The sequence below is a fragment of the Hyla sarda genome, chromosome 9 (assembly GCF_029499605.1).
Source record: "Hyla sarda isolate aHylSar1 chromosome 9, aHylSar1.hap1, whole genome shotgun sequence".
Classification (NCBI taxonomy): domain Eukaryota; kingdom Metazoa; phylum Chordata; class Amphibia; order Anura; family Hylidae; genus Hyla; species Hyla sarda.
Window position 1 is genome coordinate 20,215,843 of NC_079197.1, and position 21,976 is coordinate 20,237,818.

Sequence of the window (21,976 nt, forward strand, 5' to 3'; positions counted from 1 at the left end):
CCTCTCCCAATATATCAGTCTCCTCTCCCAATATATCAGTCTCCTCTCCCAATATATCAGTCTCCTCTCCCAATATATCAGTCTCCTCTCCCAATATATCAGTCTCCTCTCCCAATATATCAGTCTCCTCTCCCAATATATCAGTCTCTTCTCCCAATATATCAGTCTCCTCTCCCAATATATCATTCTCCTCTCCCAATATATCAGTCTCCTCTCCCAATATATCAGTCTCTTCTCCCAATATATCAGTCTCCTCTCCCAATATATCAGTCTCCTCTCCCAATATATCAGTCTCCTCTCTCAATAGATCAGTCTCTCTCAATATATCAGTCAAATTTCCGCCCGGAGATTCCGAGTGAGGCCAGTGCCCATTGAATCAGTCGGCGCTAAGACCGCGTGGACACTGCAGTGTCCAATAGACTGCAATTTGTTCCGCGAGTATTTCCGCCTGAAGAATGAGCAACGCCATTTATCAGGCTGACATTTTCAAGCGGATTTTCCGTTCCCAAATTCCGCTTTGCAAATTCCAAAGTGTTAATTTGTGAATGAAAACCCATTCACTATAAAGTACATTTTAGTAAGCGGAATTTCTGCCTGCAATTTCAAAGCGGAATTGGAGGCGGAAATTCTGTAGTGTGAACCTAGTCTAACACGTAAAAGAAAACCCATTCACATACACCTGAAAATCCTATTAAAGAGACACTGCACGAAAGCAAAGCCTGTTTAATCACAAAAAAGTAGCCTTTACCATCCTCACACACGTATGGAAATGTTTTTGTCTTAAGACTAAAGATATGTGGTGAAAAAAGTAGCGGTCATAGTGAATAAGAAGACCACACAGTCGCCTATGGATTAGCGTCCCTTAAAATTGTAAACAGGTGAAGTGAAAGTTAGTGAGGAGTCAAACCAAGAGTAAAGGGTTAATCCAAGAGCAAACATGAAAAAAGGACAATTGAGAATCAGCCCGGTAACAAGGGGTGTAACTATAGAGGGTACCAGGGGGCTGAGAGATACTATACGGACACCAGTGTTTCCCAACCAGTGTGCCTCCAGCTGTTGCAAAACTATAACTCCCAGCATGCCCGGACAGCCTTTGGCTGTCCGGGCATGCTGGGAGTTGTTGTTTTGCAACAGCTGGAGGCACACTGGTTGGAAAAACCCTACTATAAACAAATGATGGTACTAAGGAAGGGTCCCGTCCTCACTTCCTATGAACATAAGCACATAGCAAAGGCCCATAGTTCCCATATGGTACTGTGATGTTGGGGTATACTGCACTGTCACCTTTTCGGATGGTGTGATCAAATACACGGCCTCCAGGCTAGGAAGTGGCTCCCTCCGCTTGTTAATGTCTTCAACGACTGAAAAAAAGAAAAAATTATTTGAAATTAGAAAAATTGTTGACAGGAGGTGTGACATGAAAGGGTTACTCCCGTGGAAAACAAATGTTGGTGCCAAAAAGTTAAACAGATTTGTAAATTACTTCCACATAAAAATCTTAATCCTTCCAGTACTTAACAGCTGCTGTATGCTCCAGAGGAAGTTGTATTTCTTGCTGGAGTTCTTATCAGTCTGACCACAGTGCTCTCTGCTGACACCTCTGTCCGTGTCAGGAACTGTCGAGAGTACAAGCAAATCCCCATAGCAAACCTATCCTGCTCTGGAAAGTTCCTGACACGGACAGAGGTGTCAGCTGGGAGCACTGTGGTCAGACTGGAAAGAACTACACAACTTCCTGTGGAGCATGCAGCAGCTGATAAGTACTGGAGGAATTACGATTTTTTTTTAAATAGAAGTAATTTACAAATCTCTTTAACTTTCTTGGACCGGTTGGTTTAAAAAAAAAAAAAAATCCACCGGAGTACCCCTTTAAAAGGACCCATTCCACTCCGAAATTTCACATGGAAAATATGGTACAGCAGCCTCCCATTGTCCTCAATGGGATTCTGCTGCACCATTCACACTACAGAATTTCCGCAGTGGAACGTCCGGATCACAGACAGAATCACCACCTGGAATATCTCCGGGCAGAGATTCTGTAGTGTGCATGAGCCCTAAAGGGAATTATGCTCGGAAAATATGCAGTGTAAATGGGCCCTTGGTGATTCAGGAATTGAATAATAGAGCTATATATATATATGTATATATATGTATATATATATATATATATATATATATATATAGTGCAATCTACCGTTGCCATCGCTTACTTGTAATTCCTTCAGTCATAATGTCAGTCATCTTGCAGCAGGAGGACAGCATACGGGTACTGAGCTGATCCACAACCAGCACCTTCAGGAACAGGACGACACAATGACAAAGCATTAATATACTGTATATAAGTATAAAAGACAATATATATATATATATATATATATATATATATATATACACACACACACAATATATACTACTAGTATATACTATTAGAGCACATGGGTGTCATAGACCAGTGGTCTCCAAACTGTGGTCCTACAGCTGTTGCAAAACTACAACACCCAGCATGCCCGGACAGCCAGTGGCTGTCCGGGCATGATGGAGGTTGTAGTTTTGCAATAGTTGGAGGTCCACAGTTTGCAGACCACTGTCATAGACCTATGGCTATAGGCGCCCAATGTTCTGTAGTGAATGACCCCCAATCACAGTTTGTTAGTTATAGCAGATGGGCCGCGTACCTTCCACTCTCCTTTCTTCTTAACCTTACGGATGACATCGTGCATGATCTCTGCAAAGAGAAACGGACATTTGTAGTCATACCTCTCAAAATTGGAGCAATGAGGTGTGTATTGTACAGTGATGAACACCATGTATGTGCTTTTATGCCTTTAGTCAGTCAATGCCCCTCTATTAACCATGTCATCAGAGTGCCCCCATAAACAGGGCCATCAGTGTCCCCTATATAGTGTCATCAGTGTCCCCTATATATAGTGCCATCAGTGTTCCCTATATACAGGGCTATCAGTGTCCCCTATATACAAGGCTATCAGTGTCCCCTATATACAAGGCTATCAGTGTCCCCTATATACAGGGCTATCAGTGTCCCCTATATACAGGGCTATCAGTGTCCCCTGTATACAGGGCTATCAGTGTCCCCTATATAGTGTCATCAGTGCTCCACTTCATAAGCAGTGCCATCAGTGTCCCTTATATACTACCATCAGAGTCCTCTATATAGTGCCATCAGTGACCCCTATATAATGGCCATCAGTGTCCTCTATATAGTGCCATCAGTGTCTCCCATATACAGGGCCATCATTTCCCCCTATATATTGCCATCAGTGACCCATATATAGTGGCATCAGTGTCCCCTATATACTCATCAGTGTCCCCTATATAGTGCCATCAGTGTCCACCATATAGAGGTCCATCAGTGTCCCCTATATAGTGCCATAAGTGTCCCCTATATAGTGCAATCAGTGTCCACCATATAGAGGTCCATCAGTGTCCCCTATATAGTGCCATCAGTGTCCCCTATATAGTGCCATCAGTGTTCCCTATATACAGGACCATCATTTCCCCCTATACACTGCCATCAGTGACCCCTATATAGTGGCCATCAGTGTCCTCTATATACTGCCATCAGTGACCCCTATATACTCATCAGTGTCCCCTATATAGTGCCATCAGTGTCCCCCATATAGAGGACCATTAGTGTTCCCTATATAGTGCCATCAGTGTCCCCCATATACAGGGTCATCAGTGTCCCCTATATAGTGCCATCAGTGTCCCCTATATAGTGCCATCAGTGTTCCCTATATAGTGCCATCAGTGTTCCCTACATAGTGCCATCAGTGTCCCCCATATACAGTGCCATCAGTGTCCCCTATATAGTGCCATGAATGTCCCCTATATAGTGCCATCAGTGTTCCCTATATAGTGCCATCAGTGTTCCCTATATAGTGCCATCAGTGTTCCCTACATAGTGCCATCAGTTTCCCTATATACAGTGCCATCAGTGTCCCCTATATAGTGCCATCAGTGTCCCCTATATAGTGCCATCAGTGTCCCCCATATACAGTGCCATCAGTGTCCCCTATATAGTGCCATCAGTGTCCCCCATATACAGTGCCATCAGTTTCCCCTATATAGTGCCATCAGTGTCCCCTATATAGTGCCATCAGTGTTCCCTTTCATAAACAGTGCCATCAGTGTTTCCTATATACAGTGTACTCAGATTGCCCCCACAAACAGTGACATTAGAGTGCTCCCATTAACCATGCCATCAAAGTGACTCCCTTAAACAGTGCTATCAAAATGCCCCCATAAATGGTACCATCAGTGTGCCACCATTAAACTTCCCCCACAAACATTACTAGAGTGTCCCCTATATACAGTGCCAGCAGAGTGTCCCTTTATAAACAGTGCATCATAAAGAATGCCTTCAGAGTGCTCTTCATAAACAGTGCTACCAGTGTCCCCTATATACAGTGCCATTACAATGCCATTATCAATACCATCAGTGTCCTCCTATATACAGTGCCATCAGACTTCACCCCCCATAAACAATGCCATCAGTGTGCCCATAAACAGTGCACCATCATAAACAGCGCCAACTTAGTGTTCCCCATTGACAGTGCCAGTGCCCACCAGAATGCTTCCATATACAGTGCCACAGATTGCCAAAAACTACAACTCCCAGCATGCCCAGACAGCCGAAGGCTGTCCGGGCATGTTGGGAGTTGTAGTTTTGCAACAGCTGGAGGCACCCTGGTTGGAAAACACTGGTATAGAGACTGTCACATTTCTGGCAGACTTAAGCGGCTCGTGTACGCTGCGGGTATGGTGTACGTGACCTCATTCTTTCTCATCCTGACTCGTATCCCGCCCACACAAACAATACAGCAAAAAGAAAAATTCCCTACAATTTACATTTTATCTATGGACGATGAAGGGGGTTTATTATCTCCAGCGATTCCACCTACGTACTAAAATGATGGCGCACATTCTGCACTACGACAGTTCCGTCGTTTCACACACCCTGGTAAGATTTATGAGGATGTCCAAAAAGAAAAGGCTGTCACTGTTGCCCATAGCAACCAATCACAGCGCAGCTTTCATTCCAAATGTTGCGTTGTAATCCGTTGCTAGGGGCAACAGAGGCCCGCTTTCTTTTCCTGACTGCTTCATGAATCTGCCCCTATGGTGTTTTACGCCATGAAAAACACACTGTAAGAGTAGGGTCGCGCGTACCGCATCCGCAGCGTACTTGCCGCTGCATATTTCAACTTTGAACATGACTGGTTGCCTATAGCAACCAATCAGAGCTCAGCTTTCGTGTATTAAATCACTCCAGTAAAATGAAAGCTCAGCTCTGATCGGTTGCTATGGGCAACAGTATCCTTCTTTTAGACACTTAAATGGACGTAAATTTGCTTTATTTTAATGGCCACATCTGGTGTCACTTTGTCAACAACAAAACAAATGGGACGGTCTTTGGTCGTCTGTCTGTGTCACAATGGAATAGCCAGCTGGCCAGAGAAACCGAAGACCCCCTGCCCCTTTTTTTAGTCACATTTTAGTCACATGGGGGGAGATTTATCAAAACCTGTCCAGAGGAAAAGTTGCTGAGCTGCCCATAGCAACCAATCAGATCGCTTCTTTCATTTTGCAGAGGCCTTGTTAAAAATGAAAGAAGCGATCTGACTGGTTGCTATGGGCAACTGGGCAACTTTTCCTCTATACAGGTTTTGATAAAGCTCCCTCATTAAGGCTAAGTGTTACGTCGAGCGCTCCGGGTCCCTGCTTCTCCCCGGAGCTCACGGCGTCTCTCTCTCTGCAGCGCCCCGGTCAGACCCGCTGACCGGGAGCGCTGCACTGACATTGCCGGCAGGGATGCGATTCGCATAGCGGGACGCGCCAGCTCGCGAATCGCATCCCAAGTCACTTACCCGTCCCGGTCCCCGGCTGTCATGTTCTGGCACGCGAGGCTCCGCTCTCTAGGGCGCGCGCGCGCGCCAGCTCTCTAATGATTGGTGCCTGGCCCAATCAGCCTAATTAGCTTCCACCTGCTCCCTGTCTATATTACCTCACTTCCCCTGCACTTCCTTGCCGGATCTTGTTGCCTTGTGCCAGTGAAAGCGTTTAGTGTTGTCCAAAGCCTGTGTTCCAGACCTTCTGCTATTCCATTGACCACGAACCTTGCCGCTTGCCCCGACCTTCTGCTACGTCTGACCTTGCCTCTGCCTAGTCCTTCTGTCCCACGCCTTCTCAGCAGTCAGCGAGGTTGAGCCGTTGCCGGTGGATACGACCTGGTTGCTACCGCCGCAGCAAGACCATCCCGCTTTGTGGCGGGCTCTGGTGAACACCAGTAGCCTCTTAGAACCTTTCCACCGACACGGTCCACGCCAATCCCTCGCTGACACAGAGGATCCACATCCAGCCTGCCGAATCCTAACACTAAGTTCACAAATCCGTTGGTTCCTGTCCCGATATTCACCCGTTCAAGTAAAATAATGGAGCATGAAAAAAACGGGTTACCAACGGGTGCAAACGGGTCAAGTAGCCTGTTTTTTTTGTTTTGTTTTCTTTAACGGTTGAAGACTCCCATTTTTTATCCGTTTGCACCCATTTTAATCCATTAATCCGTTAATTCCTGGTTCATTCCACCTCTTCTGAGCATGCTCAGAAGAAAATAGAGGTGAAAAATGGATTGAAATTAACGGGGACAAACGGGTACATTAAAGGGTAACCCTTTTGTAACCCGTTTCCCATAGACTTCAATATTAAATTTCAAAAACCCGTTTTTCACCCGTTATTTTTCAGGGGCAAAAAAAATTGTGCATGGAACGTCTTTTGGCCGTCAAAAGTAACGGGTTAGAAACATAACTGGTGCAAACGGGTGATAAAGGACTGTAAAAAAATCCCATTGAGATCAATGGGATCCGTTTACAGCCCTTTACAACCCGTCTGCAAAATTAGCAAACGGGTTGCATAACGGGCATTTTTTGACAGGTGCAGGCGGCTGTGTGAACGAGCCCTAAGACAAAAATTAACAATTTTTCTTTCCTGCACTTTTGATATTATTCATCATCATGTACTGTGGCAAAAACAGCAGGTTCGGACATGTTTTGGCCCCATTCACACAACGGAATATCTGCCCAGAATAATTTAGGGTGAACAAGCTGGAACTAGGACCGCCTAACAATGCGCCGTCTCCATTGAAACGTTCTTTCTTTCTGCGGAGTTCAGAATTTGAATTTCCGCTGCAACGGAATTTCGGAGCTAAGGGTCCCGCTCAGTAATTCTACTGTGTGAATGGGGCCTTAGACGGAAATTAGGCATATGCAGAAAGAATAGACATGTCTATTCTTTCTGCGGATTCCACTCGGAAATGCATTGCCGTCTATGAGACGGCGCATTTCCGAGTGGTCATAGCGCCTGCCGAAACATTAAACTGTGAGGAAAGTCCGCATGGATTCTGCCCGTTTTTGGCCATTTTACTAGTAAGAGGTATTTGGCACTGGAAGGTGAATATCAATCTTCTATGCCAAAGGCTATCCAGGCATGCTGGGAGTTGTAGTTTCAACTGGAGGCACCCTGATTGGGAAACACTGCTTTGCCCTTATTCGTACAAAAACAGGAATAAAAAAAATTAGACAAAAATGGAGAAAGATGTGTAGGGTCTGGCAGGGAGTCCGTGCCAAGGGTGATGACTATGCCAGCTGAAAGCCAGAATAAAATGACCACGATAAACCGGCGGTAATTGTTTTAGCAGTTAATCTGAACTAAACTCTGCCCAATCAAGCGGAGTGTTCTCTATTATTCAGCTCAGCAGTCGAGGGCAAATCTATTCATTGGCATCATGAGTGACGGGCACGTGCCCGGACCATTGTACGGTGGTCCCTCAAGTTACAATATTAATTGGTTCCAGGACGACCATTGTATGTTGAAACCATTGTATGTTGAGACCAGAACTCTATGGAAACCTGGTAATTGGTTCTGAAGCCCCAAAATGTCATCCAAAAATAGGAAAAAGTGAGGATTAATGATAAATAACTAGATAACCAATAGAGATAAAGCTTTTCCATACATAGAAAAGTAAGAAAGAGCTTCTGTAAATCACTGTCTATGTCAGTGTTTCCCAAGCAGGGTGCCTCCAGCTATTGCAAAACTACAACTCCCAGCATGCCCGGACAGCCGTTGGCTGTCCGGGCATGCTGGGAGTTGTAGTTTTGCAACAGCTGGAGACACCCTGGTTGGGAAAAAATGGTTTATGTAGAGGAGAGGAGCTTCTTCAGGGTTCTATACAGTACACAGTGTCCCAAATGGAGCCGCCCTTACTTGGTGTCCAAAGGAGCAGCTAACCCTGGCACAGGTAAGGAGTAGTACAGAACTTGTAGTTCCTCCCTGTACTGTAGGGGGCGCTACCCGACACCAGTCAGTGCATGCACTTCAGTAATACAGGTGTTTTACCAGTAAAATGCCCATTCTGATTGGTCAGTTCCTCCAGTTGTGACAGGTATCACAAATCTGGACTATCTGTACATTGTATGTTGAGTCTGGTTTCAAGTTACAATGGTCCAGAAAACACCATTGTATGTTGAAACTATTGTATGTTGAGGCCATTGTAAGTTGAGGGATCACTGTAATGACTGAAGGATATCATTCGCCGAGCCTTTTACATAAAACACATCATTTGCTATGTATGTATTAAAGGGGTACTCCACTAGAAAACATTTTCTTTTGAATCAACTGGTACCAGAAAGTTAAACAGATTTGCAAATTACTTCTATTAAAAAAAATCCCAATCCTTCCAGTACTTATCAGCTGCTGTATAATACACAGGAAGTTATTTTCTTTTTGAATTTCCTTTCTGCCTGACCACGAGTGCTCTCTGTTGACACCTCTGTCCATGTCAGGAACTGTCCAGAGTAGAAGCAAATCCCCATAGCAAGCCTCTTTTGCTCTGGACAGTTCCTGACATGGACAGAGGTGTCAGCAGAGAGCACTTGTGGTCAGGCAGAAAAGAAATTCAAAAAGAAAAGAACTTCCTGTGTATTATACAGCAGCTGATAAGTACTGGAAGGATTGAGATTTTTTTATAGAACTAACTTGCAAATCTGTTTAACTTTCTGGTACCAGTTGATTTAAAAGAAAATGTTTTCCAGTGGAGTACCCCTTTAAAGGGGTATTCCAGGAAAAAACTTTTTTCCTTATATCAACTGGCTCCAGAAAGGTAAACAGATTTGTAAATTACTTCTATTACAAAATCTTAATCCTTTCAATAATTATCAGCTGCTGCAGATGAGTTGTTCTTTTTTGTCTGGCAACAGTCCTCTCTGCTGACATCTCTGCTTGTCTCGGGAACTGCACAGAGTAGAAGAGGTTTGCTATGGGGATTTGCTTCTAAACTGGGCGGTTCCCGAGACACGTGTCATCAGAGAGCACTTAGACAGGAAAGAACAACTCAACTTCAGCAGCTCATAAGTACTGAAAGGATTAAGATTTTTTAATAGAAGTAATTTGCAAATCTGTTTAACTTTCTGGAGCCAGTTGATATATAAAAAACGTTTTTTTTTTCCTGGATAACCCCTTTAAGGCAGTGTTCACAACCTGCTGCTTTCCAGCTGGTGCAAAACTACAACTCCCAGCATGCCTGGACAGCCAAAGGCTGTCCAGGCATGCTGGGAGTTGTAGTTTTGCAACAGCTGGAGAGTCACAGATTGGCAAACACTGCACGAGGTGGTACCCAACATACTAATCAGTGCATAAGGGGGTATGTTCCCATTAGTTGGATTTGCTGCGAACACTTCCATAGCAGATCCGACACATAGGGGTCATTTACTAATATTTCCCTAATATGCCCTTTTGGAGCATGTACATAACACACACCAAAGGGGCGTGAAGGAGACTGGAAGGCCGACTAAGCTAGTAGTCAGTAGGGAAATATTGCATTAAAAAAAATGTAGCATTTTTTTCGCTCTTTACGTTTTTATTTTTATTTTTTTATATATTTTTTTTATCATAGTATGCTGAAATATATCCCCTATGCAAAAGGATGTGTATCTCTCGTGCATCTCTGGCTCTCTCATAGAGATGAATGGAGGGCGCATGACACCCTTCCCCCCCCCCCCCCTCCGCTCCAAGCACAAAAAGAGCCGAAGCGCCGTACAGGAGATCGCGAATGTCTCAGCTGTTGGACCCCCCCCCCCCCCACGGTTAGACATTTATCCCCTATCCTGTGTATAGGGGATACATTTTCCTACTAGTGACGTCTCCTTTAATTTATGCGTGCTGAACCGAAACTATGGCGTTTTTTTTTATTTTATTTTTTTACTGGAGTTTCTTTTCTGCCAACTGCTCAAAAGAATAACATGACTTGTAATGAGAAAAAGACGGGGAATAAAACGAAAAAAATAAAATAAAATCCTCTACTAATACACACTATTATTAAGAAAAAAAATAAGAAACACTACAAAAACTGTAGAAAAAAAATGAAGGAGAAAAATGAAGGGGCACTTTTTGGGGGGCTTTGTTTTAAAGGGTACTTTTCATCAAAAACCACTAGAGGTCTCCCTACCAGTCCTGGATGCAAGCCTTTTTATAGATTTCAGACTCATGCTGGAGTCCTAAATCTCAGACTGCAGCCAGGACACAGACAAGCTCAGCTGGCAGCATGTGCAGAGAGAAGAAAGATCGGAGCTCAGATAGTAAAATGAATGAGGGCATGCAGTAAGGCAGAGTCAGGAGTATGCCCTGCTGTGCTATGAGCACAGTGCTGGCTCCTGCCTGTCTGATTGACAGGTAAGGAGCAGTGCTGAGCTTGTCTGTGTCCCGGCTGCAGTTTGAGATTTTGGACTCCAGCATGAGTCTGAAATCTATAAAAAGGGCTTGCGGACAGGACTGGTAGGGAGACCTCTAGTGGTCATTTTTTCAAAGTGAAAAATTAAATTAAAAAGAAGCATATTTTTTAATAACATGCAATTGGAAAGTTATTCTGCATATATTAATCTATAATGTATCAAAAGTTTTTTTTGATGAAAGGTACCTTTTATCTTTCAGGGCAAAAAAAAACGGCTAACCAAACAGTGCTATATTTGTGGTGATTTTTTCCCAATAAAGCATGCTCTTGGTATTTTTTTTTTTTAACAGAGCATGCTCTTGGTATTTTTTTTAGTTTTGTTTTTTTTAACAGAGCATGCTCTTGGTATATGTGTTTTTAAGAGTTTTTCTATGTTTCTACTATTTATGGGATAACAAAAATGTAAAGTAAAAAAAAAAAGTTAAGTATAAACTATAAAATTGGTGGCATTCTTACATGGAAAAAACTATATGTCAGTGGTCTACAAACTGTAGACCTCCAGCTGTTGCAAAACTACAACTCCCAGCATGCCCGGACAGCCGACGGCTGTCCGGGCATGCTGGGAGTTGTAGTTTTGCAACAGCTGGAGCTCCACAATTTGGAGACCACTGCTATAGATGAAGAAAGAACAAGAGTGGGTTCATATACACACAGAATGTTTTTTTTTTTTTTTTTTGGGGGGGGGGGGGGGGGACTATGCTTCCTTTTTTTTTTTTTTTTTTTTTTTTTTTTTTTTTTTGGGGGGGGGGAGAGGATTGAAATATAACAGAATGACATATATTTCTCCTTTTCTCCTCCCCACAAAAACTTGTGTGTGTGAAGCCGGTCTTAGGAAGGTGCCTGAAATCTGTAAAAACCCATCGGCAGCCATTTTGTTTGCTGCGAGCCGGCAACACAGAGATGGTCACCTGCGTTTCACCGCAGTTCGCCGCTCACTTTACAGCGAGTCCGCATCACATAACAATACCGCCCGCAGCCCAGGCCCCTGTCACTGCACTGCTGTCATGTACAACAGGCCATGAATACACAGAGGAGGACGCGATGAAGGAAGATGTCATAGACGAGTGATTAATGGCCGTGTCCTCTGAGCACAAGCTGATTAACCGCTTACAATCCGTCATTAATGGGGTTGATGGAGGGTAATATGATTGTGCGGTGGAGATGAGGCGCGGTGGCAGCTGTTCCATCCTGCGCAGGCTGTCTTACAAAAGCAGCACGGTACAACTTGACAAACCAACGACATAAAAAAATAAAATAGCATTTACTAAATGTTTGGCGCAGAAACGGTGTCAAACTATTTTTTTACGCCGTATCTGACACATGTGAACACAGCCTCACAGAGGCCTCAAGGCCTTCCTCGCAGTCATCATGTTTCCATCGGCCCCTACAAAGTAATTTCACACATAGGCGCCACATTCCGCATAACCTCCTATTTCTCTTCCCGTAAACGTTGCGTTTTTTTCTGCTATTACACAGTAACGTCATTCATACTGACCGTACCAAGGTCACCGGCGCCCCAGGTTTACATACCGGGGGAGATTCTCAAAAACGACTGTAATTTCTGTTCCAGAGATATTATTCTCACACCTTTGTTTTTTTTCTCCTCACATTTTCAAAGGTCTTTCGTGCTGCTTTGAAAATATGAAAACTTTTGTTTTTTTCTCGCTTTTTTGTTGCAGCCATATTGGATTTTTCGGTGCCAAAATTGACGATTTTTGCGCCAAATTTTACAGGCCAGAAAATTCTGGTGAAAACATCTCACGGAATATTCCATGGTTACTAGTGCCCAGACAAGCGATAACTGTATAAGGGTACGTTCACACGCGCGGATTTTCGCAGCGGATTTATCTGCGGATCCGCTGGTGAAGGCCCCGCTCTATGCTGGCTTTACATGTGCCTGCTCGTAGCGGCAATATGCCGTTACCAGCAGACACAGTGCAGCGATGTGCGCGGCGTACTCGCACATCGCGGCCGCTCTCCCTGCTCTGAGCTAGGCAGAGAGCTCCCGCGATGTGCGAGTCGCAGTATACTCGCACATCGCGGGAGCTCTCTGCCTAGTTCCACCTAAGGGTACGTTCACAAGGGCGGATTACCTGCAGAATTTCCGCAGCGTATTTGCCACGGAAAATCCGCAGCTGATTTTGCTACCATTGACTTTAACAGGCAGCAGAAAATCCGCAATAGAGGCAGATTTGCAGATTTTCCTTCAGACCCATTGAAGTCAATAGTAGCAAAATCGGCTGAGGATTTTCCGCAGTAAATACGCTGCAGAAATTCCGCAGGTAATCCGCTCGTGTGATCGCACCCTAAATAAAACATTTCTGAGCTTTTGGGTACGTTCACACGAGCGGATTTTCACAGCATATTTAGCTGGAGATCCGCTGGTGAAGGCCCGTTCTATGCTGTCTTTACATGTGCCTGCTCGTAGCTAAGAGCAGACACACTGCGATGTCCGAGTCGCAGTATAGTCGCACATCGCGGGAGCTCTCTGCCTAGCTCAGAGCAAGGAAAGCGGCCGCGATGTGCGAGTATACTGCGACTCGCACATCGCTGCAGTGTGTCTGCTCATCACGCCGTATTGCCGCTACAAGCAGGCACATGTAAAGACAGCAAAGAGCGGGCCTTCACCAGCGGATCCGCAGCGTAAATTGCGCTGTAAATCCAATCGTGTGAACGTACCCTAAATGTGAGTGCAGGTGCAGTGACAAAGAAAAAATCTAAATATAATTTTTTTTTAATAACATTTTTCAATAATAATTATTTCTTTTTTTTATAATTACTTAAATAACACCTCCCCCCCCCCCAAAAAAAAAACTAATAAAATTACAACCATCTCTGTGATTTCTACCCTATCAAAAAGCTGGTGTGAAATTTTTGGACTCTGAAACTGGACTCTCACCCATTTGAAAATATAATGTAAAGCAGACAATATACGTGGACACGCCCACTTTTACAAAACTGACGTGAACAGTGTACGGCTGCATTCACATCTCGTTTTTGCAATACGGTTCCCATATCAGGTTTTTTTTTTAAATAAAAAACGTATGTCTCAAAACCGGACCGAACCGTATACAACCGTATCTACCTCTGTACGGTTTTAAACCGTATACGGTTTGAAAACGGATATCCGGTTGCATACGGTTTAATACGTTTTTTGAAAAAAAAAATGGATACGGTTTTATGTTTGGCCTTGATTAAAAAAGTTCTTCTTGTTCTATTTGTGGAAAGAACTTTCGCCGTGCACTGCACATGTGCAAACTGCAAAACCGTATTGTGCAAACCGGATGGAACCGTACGTACATACGGTTCTGTACGGTTCCCATTGACCACCATTTTAAAGGAAAATGTATACGGGTTGTATCCGGTTTGTCACCCGAACATGAAACCATAGTAGACTACGGTTTTGTGTACGGGAAAAAAAACGGATAAAACCGTAAATGGGCAAAACGTACACAACCGGATGCTACGGTTGGCATACGGTTTTCTATGAAATGTCTATACATACGGTTTGCAATACGGTTCCATCCGTTTTTTCCACTAAAACGGGATACTGGAACTGTATTGCAAAAACAAGATGCGAATGTAGCCTTAATCGCGGCACAAAGCTCTTTGAAAACGTGGACGATACTTTTCGTGCCAAAATTTTGGCGGGAAATTGTTTTTTTTGGGGGGCATTTTCTTTGAGAATCTCCCAACTGACTCTGATCAATGGGGTCAGACATCCATTTGTACATAAAGAACAACATCTATGACAGGAAAATTGTTTCAATGTAAAATGACACCTTGCTATTCCACAGAACAGTGTTTCCCAAGCAGGGTGCCTCCAGCTGTTGCAAAATTACAACTCCCAGCATGCCCGGACAGCCGTTGGCTGTCCGGGCATGCTGGGAGTTGTAGTTTTGCAACAGCTGGAGGCACCCTGCTTGGGAAACCCTGCCCAAGGATAATTTAATAGCCTATTATATAGGTGACATAATTGTTGTCGTTCTTTCCCCTCATACCCGGCGGGTTTCGGACTGTACCCCTATATCTGTGTATATTATTAATGGCCTCTTATATGGCACCTCAGAAAGAAAAAGGCGGCAAAGTTTCCACAAGGCGTCTCAGCCATTGAGCATTATGATAACATCGCCTCGCAACGAGCCACAGACACGTGCCAAACAGATAAAGATTACAAAACATGAGCGAGACAGCGAATAGTACGAGAGAGATGCGGAAATCGTCATAGCAACCAATGGGTGTCCAGGGTTTATTTCTCCAGCGCAGTTTAAAAAGGAAAGCTGCGCTCTGATTAAACGATTCGGATGTATAAACGGTCTTTGTTGCCTATAGCAACCAATCACTGCACAGCTTTCATTTTTGAACAACAGAATGTGAAAATGAAAGCTGCGCACAGATTGGACGATTCGGATGTATAAACGGTCTTTGTTGCCTATAGCAACCAATCACTGCACAGCTTTCATTTTTGAACAACAGAATGTGAAAATGAAAGCTGCGCACAGATTGGACGATTCGGATGTATAAACTGTCTTTGATGCCTATAGCAACCAATCACTGCACAGCTTTCTTTTTTGAACAACAGAAAGTGGAAATGAAAGCTGCGTACTGATTGGACAATTCGAACGTATACACGGTCTTTGTTGCCTATAGCAACTGATTGAAAGCTGCGCTCTGATGGGTTGCTCTGGGCAACAAAGACTTTTTTTTCTCTCTCCCCCTTTAAGGTTGTGTTCACACTACAAAATCTCCGGCTAGAGATATTTCCGGGTCGGAGCAGCAGCTGCCGCCTAAATTCTTCAGTCACCATTGATGGCAATGCAGTCCGTGCGTAATTACGCCAATAGAATGAACGTGTTCCGCTGAGTTTTTTCGTAGTGTGAATGGGTCAACGGACGACCCATTTGCGCCAATGCTAGACTAGTGCAGCAGAATTCCGTGCGAAGATTCCGTAGTATGAACATACCCTTTAGACCAATAGTCTCCAAACTGTGGACCTCCAGATGTAGCAAAACTACAACTCCCAGCATGCCCGGACAGCCAACGGCTGTCCGGGCATGCTGGGAGTTGTAGTTTTGCAACAGCTGGAGGCACCATGGTTGGGAAACACCGCTGCAGAATGGTGTACTATTCATTGTATGGCACTGAACTATCAAAACGGCGATCTACCCTACGGCAGGGTTCCGATTGTCATGGTAACCGGTCAGACCCCTGACAGCTAAGCCCTGTTAGACCACTCTCTGCATGCTCCGACTGCTATTGATTGCGGCATGCAGAGGGTTAAACTGCCAGGATCGGACTAAAGTCTAAAGCCAGCAGTTGCAGGCAGGTGTCAGCTGTAAGATACAGCCAGCACCCTCCCAGCCCCTGAGCCCCCTCTATATTAATGACACAGACAACCGTAAAAATGCGTATCGGAGGTCATTAAGGGGTTAAAGTTCATACTGGACCTATTGAATGGAAACCTCCCTTGTATATGAGGACAACAATCTGTCACAGTCTTATAATGCTCATACAGATGCCTCTCTCATTCCAATTACGGCCCCGTTCACACAACGGAATGTCCGCACAGAATTTCCTCCCTAACAGATTATCTTTAAAAAGGGGTTATCCAGGATCAGAAGCCGTAGCTGACCACTACTGCGGCTCAGTTCAATTGAAGTGAATAGAGCCTCGTTGTAATACCACACAAAGCCTGAGGACATGTGTGGCGCTGTTTTCTGGGAACAAGCAGCTATGTTTTTCTTAATCCTAATTAACAGCTTAAAAGGAGCTTTCTTGGTTCAACAAAAATTACCATAGGGTAGGAATTGGAAAATAAAAAGAAATAAAATAAAAAAACATACTGACCGCTTTGCTCACTCTCGATCCAGCAACAATGTTTGTTTCCAATAATTGGCCACAGTCGCCAGGTGGCACTGGACAGGGAACGACCAGAGGGGAGACGGTACATTTTTTATATTTTCCTGTCCAATCCCGGCCCCTGGCAATTTTTTGTTAAGCTTAGGAAAGCTCCTGATGTCCCAGTAGTGTGTGGTAATAGCGACTGACGCTTCCCAAGTCATAAATTATGGACGAGGAGAACATCTGTTTAACCCCTCAGGACATACGGCTTTGTGAGGAGCAGATACAGTGCCCATATGTGACCCTCAAGTTTCTACTATTCTGAAGGAGAAATCTATTTATACAGATAGATAGATGGATAGATAGATATGAGATATATATGAGATAGATATGAGATAGATAGATAGATAGATATGAGATAGATAGATAGATATGAGATAGATAGATGAGATAGATATATATATAGATAGATATGAGATATATAGATAGCTATGAGATAGATAGATATGAAATAGATAGATAGATATGAGATAGATAGATATATAGATAGATATGAGATAGATAGATAGATATGAGATATATAGATAGATATGAGAAAGATAGATAGATAGATAGATATGAGATATATAGATAGATATGAGATAGATCAGATATATAGATATGAGATAGATAGATAGATATATATGAGATAGATAGATATATAGATATGAGATAGATAGATAGATATGAAATAGATAGATATGAGATAGATAGATAGATATGAAATAGATAGATATGAGATAGATAGATATGAGATAGATAGATATGAGATCGATAGATATATAGATATGAGATAGATAGATATGAAATAGATAGATAGATATGAGATAGATAGATATGTGATAGATAGATATGTGATAGATAGCCAGATAGATAGATAGATATGAGATAGATAAATAAATAGATAGATATGAGATAGATAGATAGATAGATATGAAATAGATAGATATGAGATAGATAGATATGAGATCGATAGATATATAGATATGAGATAGATAGATATGAGATAGATAGATAGATATGAGATAGATAGATATGTGATAGATAGCCAGATAGATAGATAGATATGAGATAGATAAATAAATAGATAGATATGAGATAGATAGATAGATAGATAGAGAAAGACTGCAATCGGGCAGTTGAAATGTTGTTCCTTGATGTTGGGTCAATAAACCTTATTCACCATTCATACATTGGAGTGCTGCGGTCCCTGTTTCTTGTTGTAGATAGATAGATAGATGAACATGAGATAGATAGAAAGATTGATATGAGATAGATAGAAGATAGATAGATATGAGATAGAAGATAGATAGATATATAGATAAATATGAGATAGATAGATAGATAGACTTTTAGGGCATGCTGGGAGTTGTAGTTTTGCAAAAGCTGGAGATCACATCTGTAACTTCTCCCCTGGACACTTTGGGAACCTGAGAAATTTGGTTCTATATTTCACTTCCTCCTGTGACAAATAAACAAGAAACTCATGTATGTGGCACGTGAAGTATTTATAGTGCGCGATTTACCCTTATTATTTTTGGTGCAAAATTTGGTTTGCAAGCTAGGACTGCAAGGGTTAAATCGATAAAAATCAACAATGGAATTCATAGTCAACGACTTCCATTATTGATTCGTTGATCGGTAGGGGGCGGGGTCTAGCCATCAATAGTATTCCTGCTACCACCACCTCTTCCCCTGCCCCTATCTATCTCACATGTATCCACCCAATATCAATCCATCTACTGTAAATTACAATTATTTGCCCCCTGCTGATTTTGTTTGCTCCTCGACTGATGTAGAAATGATCGGCCTATAATTTTAATGGTCGATTTATTTGTACAGTGAGAGACAGAATAACAGCAAGAAAAGTACAGTATTTATCGGCGTATAACACGCACTTTTTAGGCTAAAGTCTATGTGCGTGTTATACGCCGATAAGCCGCTGCAGTTCAATGATTTAAAGCAGGCGCTTTAAATCAATGAACTGCAGCGGCTTTGCAGGTGCAGAGACAGCCAGCGCTGCCGGCTTCTCTGCCCCTGCCTGCCCTGGGGTCTAGAGCCCTGCTGCTGCCGCTTCTCTCCCCCTGCTATCGGCGCCGACAGACAGGGGGAGAGAAGGGGCAGCGGCAGCCATTGCCGGCGCCGCTGCCCTCTTGCCTCCCCCCATCCCCGGTTGCATAATTACTTGTTGCCGGGGACGGGTCCACGCTGCTTCAGGCCTCCGGTGTGCGTCCCCTGCGTCGTTGCTATGCACTGCACGGCGCGGCGCATGACATCAGTGCGCCGTGCAGTGCATAGCAACGTGCAGGGGACACACAGCGGAGGCCTGATGCAGCACGGACCCGACCCCGGCAACAGGTAATTATGCAACCGGGGATGGGGGGGTGCCACTGCCCCTTCTCTCCCCCTGGCTGTCGGCGCCGCTTCTCTCCCCCTGGCTATCGGCGCCGGCAATGGGGCGCCGGCACCGATAGTCAGGGGGAGAGAACGGGCAGCGGCGCCGATAGCAGGGGGAGAGAAGCGGCAGCAGCAGGGCTCTAGACCCCAGGAAAGGCAGGGGGAGAGAAGCCGGCAGCGACGGCCTCTCTCCCCCTACCATTCCTGGGGGTGTATCGGGGTATACACGCGCACACACGCACCCTCATTTTACCATGGATATTTGGGTAAAAAACTTTTTTTTACCCAAATATCCTTGGTAAAATGAGGGTGCGTGTTATAGGCCGGTGCGTGGTATACCCCGATAAATACGGTATTTCATATAAGTTAAACATTAAATAGCATTTTATTTAGTAAAATAAGTATTTGACCCCATTGAATAACATGACTTAGTACTTGGTGGCACAACCCGTGATGGTGATCACAGAGTTCCGAACACTGTCGAGCTCAGTGAGTTTGAACGCTACGCGCAATAGCTGGCGTACAGCATGGCAATGCCAGGGCCCCGTTCGGGAGATTGCGGGGGGGGGGGGGGGGGGGTCCCAGTGGTCAGACCCCCACAGTCAGACACTTATTCCCTATCCTGTGGTAAGGGGATATGTTTTTTTTCGCTGCAGATTTTTTAAGTGTACCTGTAGATAATACCATTATATGTATATTTGTAATATACATTGGTAAAAATTGTGTATATTTTTGGGTGAAAAAATGCTGTCCCTGCAACTATTGTCTGTGTGTCTCTATGAGGAGTCCAAATACAGGAAGTGAGGGTAGGACAAGCAGGGCTCTGTACACTGAGAACAAGCGGGGCTCTGTACACTGAGGACAAGCAGGGCTCTGTACACTGAGGACAAGCGGGGCTCTGTACACTGAGGACAAGCAGGGCTCTGTACACTGAGGACAAGCAGGGCTCTGTGCAGTGAGGACTAGCAGGGCTCTGTACACTGAGGACAAGCGGGGCTCTGTACACCGAGGACAAGCATGGATCTGTACACCGAGGACAAGAAGGGATCTGTACACTGAGGACAGGCAGGGCTCTGTGCACTGAGGACAGGCAGGGCTCTGTACACTGAGGACAGGCAGGGCTCTGTACACTGAGGAGAGGCAGGGCTCTGTGCAGAGATGACAAGCAGGGCTCTGTGCAGTGAGGACAAGCAGGGCTCTGTACACTGAGGACAAGCAGGGCTCTGTACACTGAGGACAAGCAGGGCTCTGTGCAGAGATGACAAGCAGGGCTCTGTACACTGAGGACAAGCAGGGCTCTGTACACTGAGGACAAGCAGGGCTCTGTACAGGGCTGTGGAGTCGGAGTCAGAGTCGGACGAAATTTTGGGTACCTGGAGTCGGAGTCGTCCAACACTGCACCGACTCCGACTGCAATTAAATTTAGATTGGAATAAAAAAAAGCAAGTTTAAATGTCCCAATTCACAAAAAGTTATAATTAATGAATTCTCTACTATAAGAATAAAGACCAATGCATGCAGTGCTTCATGTAACCGCAAAACGAACACGTTAAGTGACCGTGAAGAAGCTTTTCATGTGCTTTACTATTTGGCACACAACGCACAATTAGGAGTGGCAATACTTATACTTTCCATAGTGTTGTGTTCTGCTGTTACAGGGAACCCATGGGTAACCTAGCCTCTCACTGATAAGGGGTTAAGGAAATATGTTTTTTGCAGGACTAGAGACACTTGTATAAGTGAAGGGAATGGAGGGTCAATAGTTCAAGACTGAAGCTGTAAACCATTGGAAAAACTGCTGCCATTCAGCTAAGGCTATAAAAACTTGTAAACTCGATTGTTAGCTTAAAGGGGTACTCCGCCTCTAGATATCACGAGGGGCGGAGCCGTGATGTAGTGATGCTCCGGCCCCTGTATCGCCCGTCATTACGCACAGAGCAAACTCGCTCTGTGCAGTAATGATAACGCGGTGCTGCATCGGCGATCCCGGGGGTCCCCAGCAGCGGGACCCCGGCGATCTGACATCTTATCCCCTATCCTTTGGAAAGGGGATTTGATGTCAGGATCGCCGGGGTACCGCTGCTGGGGACCCCCGGGATCGCCGCTGCGGCACCGCGCGCTCATTACTACACAGAGCGAGCGAGTAATGACGGGCGAAACAGGGGCCAGAGCATCGTTACATCACGGCTGCGCCCCTCATGATGTCACGGTCCGCCCCCTCGATACAAGTCTATCTGAAGGGGCGTGGGGGTCGTCACGCCCCCTGCCATAGACTTGCATTAAGGGGGTGGACCGTGATGTCACGAAGGGCTGAGCAATGATGTCAAGCTGCTCCATCCCCTATATAGCCCATCATTACGCACAGAGCGAACTCTCTCTGTGTAGTAATGAAAGCCGCAGTGGCGATCCCGGGGGTCCCCAGCAGCAGGACCCCGGCGATCTGACATCTTATCCCCTATCCTTTGGATAGGGGATAAGATGTCTAGGGGCGGAGTACCCCTTTAACCCCTTAAGGACACATGACGTACTGGAACGTCATGTGTCCACTCCCGATCTATAACGCGGGGCCACGGCGTGGCATTGATCGCTGTGCCGCGCGCTATTAACCCTTTAGACGCGGCGTTCAAAGTTGAACGCCGCGTCTAAAGTGAAACCGAAAGCATGCCGGCTAGCTCAGTGGGCTGTTCGGGATAGCCGCGCTGAAATCGCGGCATCCCGAACAGCTGACAGGACAGCGGGAGGGCCCCTACCTGCCTCCTCGCTGTCCGATCGCCGAATGACTGCTCAGTGCCTGAGATCCAGGCATGAGCAGTCATGCGGCAGAATCATCGATCACTGGTTTCTTATGAGAAACCAGTGATCAATGTAAAAGATCAGTGTGTGCAGTGTTATAGGTCC

General features: G+C 44.8%; 1 protein-coding gene across 1 annotated transcript in view; it reads right to left on the minus strand.

Annotated features, from left to right (window-relative positions):
- The window catches only part of STXBP1 (syntaxin binding protein 1), a gene marked incomplete in the record, with an annotated part of 68,900 nt that overhangs the window by 32,300 nt on the left and 14,624 nt on the right, over positions 1–21,976 (minus strand). The window contains 3 exon segments of the mRNA XM_056540620.1: positions 1,285–1,361; positions 2,211–2,292; positions 2,676–2,725. Coding sequence (XP_056396595.1) covers positions 1,285–1,361; positions 2,211–2,292; positions 2,676–2,725 — 209 coding nt within the window.